Source organism: Cryptomeria japonica, chromosome 3 (assembly GCF_030272615.1).
Source record: "Cryptomeria japonica chromosome 3, Sugi_1.0, whole genome shotgun sequence".
NCBI lineage: Eukaryota > Viridiplantae > Streptophyta > Pinopsida > Cupressales > Cupressaceae > Cryptomeria > Cryptomeria japonica.
The window spans coordinates 387,087,888-387,093,664 of record NC_081407.1 but is presented as its reverse complement, the minus strand read 5'-3'; the positions used below and the strand labels follow the sequence as shown (position 1 = coordinate 387,093,664).

Here is a 5,777-nt window from a genome sequence, read left to right as displayed (position 1 = left end):
TCCAAATGTATGGATCCAAAGAGATATAATGTGTGAAGAAATGTTTCACTTGTACGAGAGATAAGGTTATATAACCAATATATTGAGGTATGATTAAATATAATTCATATATTTTTTAATATGAATGAACCCAACATTACACCATTTATCAATATGTTCAATATACATTTTTGCATACAAACTATGTACAAAATGACTCGAGAACACAAATTTCACCATTACATTTATATACAATCTTTTTTAACTGTTTGATACGATCTGATTGCAGGTGTGGATCCATCTTAGATGAGTAGGTACCGGACAGATCTTAATTATTTTGACATCATTCTTATAGAAGAATAAAATGCCCAAGAAAAATGGAATTCAATTCTCATTTACATATGACCTCTTCGAAATTGAAAAATCAAGACATCAGAGTTAACTAACAAAAAGGATAATTGGTCTCTTACAAAAACCATCCTCTTCCACCAGAAAGTTATTTAGGATTTATCTATATACTTATTCTAAAGATAAAGTGAATCTGATTTATACAAATTATCTCTTAGGATCATCTCCACATTATTTGCAAGCAAATGACGAATGATAAAACATAGCCAGACAGGACCATACAGTTCAAATGATTGCCACTCTCGTCTGTATGGGCACAAGAGAAGTCCCACGTTACCATCACCAGTAAAAATAAGCTACCCTCTATAATAATTGCTTCCAGCTCAAAATCCAAAGGAAATTGCCAACCATATTATCTTTCCATTTTCTGAACAGCTTCCACATGGGTCACAGTTTCATCTGGACCCCTGTCTATTGTGCTTCCACCAGGTCCAGGGACAGACTGAGATTGTTTTAAGTTTATTTCTCTGTGTTCCTGCCAAAGTATCTTGTTTGAGTCAATAAGATTCTCTGTAAGAAGATTAAGCAAATATAGATTTAAAGCTATCAACAAGATGGTATAGAAAACAGTACTTGACATACTGCAAATGGGTGGCAAAGAAAGTGTGTTGTAAAATCAGAATAAGGCATCTCAGGCAGGCCCTGTTTTTGTCTCAGCCGGCGTCTATATTGAGCAGCATAGCAGGGTACACATGTAAACCAATACCCAATTGGTCCACACACAAAAGAAGCAGCTGTTCCCCAGCAACCTCCCAAGAGAAGATGGAATAGGCATGCTCTGAATCCAACCCAAGAAGAATTTGAGTTTACAGTTAGTCCCATGCCTACACACATCTTAGAATGTGCAATTAATGATCACAATCCTGAAAGGTATCATAAAAATCTCCGAACTCTTCATAATCAATTGTTAAGAATATGAAATTTCTATAATCCATAATAACAATGTACATAGATGTGCATAGATTTCTGAACTTAGAATCAAAATCCAGAAATCTATTTTCTATAATCCATGATAACAATGTACATAGATGTACATAGATTTCTGAATTTCAGAATCGGAATCCAGAAATCTATGTATATTGCAATCAATTTCACTGTGGAGAGTGACATTCCCATACCTTATGGAGGTGTACAAAGTATTAAGCAATAATTTCACCATGTACATAGATGTACATAGATTTCAGAGTCAAAATCCAGAAATCTATATACATTGCAATCATTGACAGTGGAGAATGGCATTCCCATACCTCTTTGGAGGTGTACAAAGTATTAAGCAATAATTTCACTATTGTTATATCCATGGTGGAGCTAAAATTCTTGAAACATTGTAATGAAAAAATTCAAATATACTAAAAAGGCTGTAATGAGATAATCTCTGGGTTCGATTGTGTATGTTTTTCATTGGACATTTTAGGTATTGATGGACCTAACATTTCATACTAGTTAAGAAATTTGAAGATTGTGAAAGTTTACAAAGTGCAGCCTTAAAAATTGGATCTCAGCTTGTTGGTTCACATATATTGTTTGCAGGTGCTGATGGAATACTTAAAAAAAATTGAAGCATTGTGAAAGTTTACAAAGTTCAACCTTAGAAATTGGATCTAAGCTTGTTGGTTTACCGGTGCTAATGAAATACTTAAAAAAAAATGGAAGCATTGTGAAAGTTTACAAAGTTCAGCCTTAGAAATTGGATCTCAGCTTGTTGGTTCAATATATTGTTTACAGGTGCTAATTGAATACTTAAGAAATTTGAAGCATTGTGAAAGTTTACAATCAGAACAGCCTTAGAAATTGGATCTCAGCTTATTGGTTCACATATTTAACAAACTCGTTAAGGTCTTTCAGTCCATATCTCTAACCACAACCAGGAATCTCGGAACCCTAAAGAATGAACTTTTTCATGTTCCAAAAGACCTAGTTCGGGCTTGAATCATTACCATTGAGATCATTCTTCTTAAATCCAAAAACAAAACAAAAAACTTCAATTCAGTTGAACAACTCCATAGAAACTGAAAAAAGAATTCAATTTCTCTACTATTATACTTTCCATCACCAGCTGGTAAAAGAAAGGGATATAGAGAAAACCCACCTGACAAATGAGACATCGCCGTCTGTAATGCTGTGTACATTGCGGGCAAACAAAAGGCAGGGACAGAAGGCACCCCAGGCAGCAGAAGCTGGATCCCTTGTAATATCACTTATTTGAGAAGACCATCTGTAGTCCTTTGACAAACCCATTTTGATTCGTTATCAAATTCCATGAAGCTTGAGTTTAGAGTGCATATTATCCACTTGCCCAGCTCACATCACCCTCACGTCTTCACTTGACACCTGCTGTATACGTGGCAATAAAAAGAAAGGCGTGTCGAGAGCAGAAGATTGCTTCGACAGAAGTTTTCTTGTTCAATCATCTTTGTATGGAAATTCTCGGCTTATGCATTTTGGAGCTCTCTTATGGGTTGACAAAATTTTGCAGCCTGCTTTTTAACGTGGGCTATATTAATATAAGAATAAAAAATATTCATATAAATTGATGTAAAATTGAGATTTATATTTTTAAATTTAATATATTTAAAAAATTATTTATTTATAATTAAATTAAAAAATAAAATGATGTTATAGGAAGAGATTTATAAGAATATTAGATTTTTAAATTTTTTTATTTATAATATAGTAAATAAAGTTATTGTTATCAATTTTCGCACACTGTCTAAATTGGCAGATTTGGAGCAATTATAGTTGTTAATGGTGAAAGGTACATTCATTTTATATTCATGTTTTAATTGCAATAAGGTGTTCAAGTAATTTCAGTTTACTATGCAAAGAACTCAAAACAAAAGATATATTCAAAATTGCATAATAGTGTTGCATTTATTCATTTTGAAACAGGAAAGCATACAAGATTACAAAATATCGTTGTTTCATTCTTTGAAGAAGAAAAAGTGTTTATAGGTCCCACACAAGCCATGGGAATGACTAAACCGCATTGAGAAATATCATAGGATCTAAGCTAATCAACTGAAGATAAGAAGAGAAAAATATATAATGAAATGTCATATCCTTCATTGCCTATTAAAGGCTGAAGGTTGATCCTCTATCTTCAACTCTGCTTTAGCTTCTTTCTAGTCTTCAGCCCTTAAAATCCCAACTCCAAGTACCCTTGCAAAATGTTAAGAGATTTGTTAGAGCTCAGCATATAAAATCTCATCACCTGTTATCAACAGCTAAATAACTTAAACCTATGAGTTATCAATTCAATCCAGTCATATCAGTAATATATACAGAGAATCAGGATCAAGTCTGCATAATGGAGGTCAAACCATCAACATAAGGGATACTTCCCTATTTTTAGCTAACTTGTTTGTCCACTGTGCAGATACAAGTATGTAGTGCATTATTGATTTATCATCTAAGCACGTGGGGTAAAATGAGGCTCCCACAAGGGTTGAGCCCATCATGCTAACATGTCAATGTGGCTTCAATGAACAAGGGTTTGTCATTCACAACAATGAACTTTTCAAGATCACTATTATAAATGACATGTCAGTGTCCAATGGAACCACACTGACATGTTAAAAGGCCAGACAACCCTAGTAGGATCTAAAAAAAACAAAAAAAACAAAATCAGATTTTAACACTGTTCATGAGCAAATTTGGATAAATGATGTCATATGTCAAGAGAAAAAACAGTTACAAGTCAAGAAAAGAAAGCAGTAGCAGTGGATAAATGAAGAAAAACACATTAATGACAGGTCTATCACTGCTATAGGAACATTTTCAGCCATAAAAAAGGGAGTCTCTAGCTAACTGTGTAATGCCCCGCCAGGAATCCCCGAAGGGATAAGCCAAAACACATGAATAGAGTGCAATAATTTTTATTTTTTTAAAGTTACACAACATTAAGATACAACAAGATATCAAAGATTCAGATTATATAGCGGAAGACATCAACTAACACCTAAAGAGTTTCCCAACGAGATTACTTAAATTTCACCATTCACTTAACTCACATGATTAATCCAATAAGCTGATTATCTTAATAACGAGATAATTCTTAATCAGGATAATTTCTTTCAGAAGATGGAAATATAAATCACAAGCAAAGATTCATCCATTAAGATCTATTCATAATCTTCCTTCAAGCTTTTCATAAAAATACAAGCCATACATCTAATATTCTAACACACTAGAATTTCATCATAAACTTATGAGATCTTTTCAAGCATACTTAATTTCCTTAACAACAACTGAAGATGTTCCATTACTCTAAGTTACATTCTTTCATACTCCAATTTATTGCATTTTAAAAGACGATAGCATACATGCATCTACGATGAATCTCATCTAAACCACTTATGCATTCGATCAAAATGACATTCAAGAAAGGACTGAATATAAGCATTTAAAGTTAATTCCATCTTATCCACTTATACATTCTAACATAAGCTATTCATACATGATCAAGCTGAATAAGGGAAACATAAGAGAATAACATCACATAACACCATAATGATCTCAGAGTTCACCCCTAAAGGGCTACATCTCCGGGTCTGCTCAACTGCAAGACCCCTCTGATAATTAATAAAGTTAAGAATACATGAGGTTACACCATTTACAATCCTGCCATCAAGGCGAAATATAAACAAAATACAAATGACCACATCGGTCAATTAATACATAAACGATCCCTGAAAAGAAAAGGATCTAGCTAAACATAATCAAAGCTAATACAAAGGTCCAGAAGAGCATCCCCAAAACTGAGTCATCACCACCCAAGGTCTAACATGAAACCAAGTACTCACAAGGGCATAGACAATAGGACGACCCACAAACGTACTCCTAACATGACAAAATGACAACATACTAGCGAACGTAGGGACAAGTGTCATCACACAACCTGGTATGGTTACCATGGCAGGTCTTCATAGGTCCCGACCCCATACACTGGGTTACCCTGGCAACCTAATCCGAGCCTCCGGCCCATCCAAGCCTCATGTGGACCCACACATCCTCTCGTGAAGACAAGGATGATGGATTGTCATTTCAGACCTTCTCACAGCATGTCGGGTCTATGTTAGCACTCGTCCCATGTGTGAGACAAATTTATCTTACTTAGAGATTACATCCTAATCTACTGTTAGGTTATCACTTATTAGACTCACTTTCGATGGGTTACCCAGCAGCCACTTTGGGCGCGGCCCCCAATCGAAAGCCACTTTCCCATACGACACTAGACTATACTCAGACGAACTCAAAAACCAAGGAATACACATGGTCAGAGGAATGGAGTTCAAGAAGGAGGGAACAACCATCTGGTCAAGCACGAATCATCATTCGACACCCACACAAAGGATATGACCAACTATGACACCACCACAATACAACAGTCA

The 5,777-nt window shown here is 34.9% G+C and overlaps 1 protein-coding gene across 3 annotated transcripts; it reads right to left on the bottom strand.

Annotated features, from left to right (window-relative positions):
* Window positions 1–200: 200 nt before the first annotated feature.
* LOC131052988 (cell number regulator 5) lies at window positions 201–2,786 on the bottom strand. Of its 3 annotated transcripts, none has more exons than XM_057987605.2 (3): window positions 2,477–2,786; window positions 961–1,211; window positions 201–862 (listed from the first exon to the last, which is right to left on the bottom strand). In XM_057987605.2, exons 1-3 carry the CDS (start codon window positions 2,514–2,516, stop codon window positions 740–742), a joined length of 414 nt encoding a protein of 137 aa, XP_057843588.2. In that variant the 5' UTR covers window positions 2,517–2,786; the 3' UTR covers window positions 201–739. The 3 variants fall into 3 exon arrangements, with proteins under 3 accessions (XP_057843588.2, XP_057843587.2, XP_057843585.2); XM_057987604.2 differs by having other exon boundaries at window positions 970–1,165; window positions 2,477–2,784; XM_057987602.2 differs by having other exon boundaries at window positions 961–1,165; window positions 2,477–2,774.
* Between the last annotated feature and the right edge of the window lie 2,991 nt (window positions 2,787–5,777).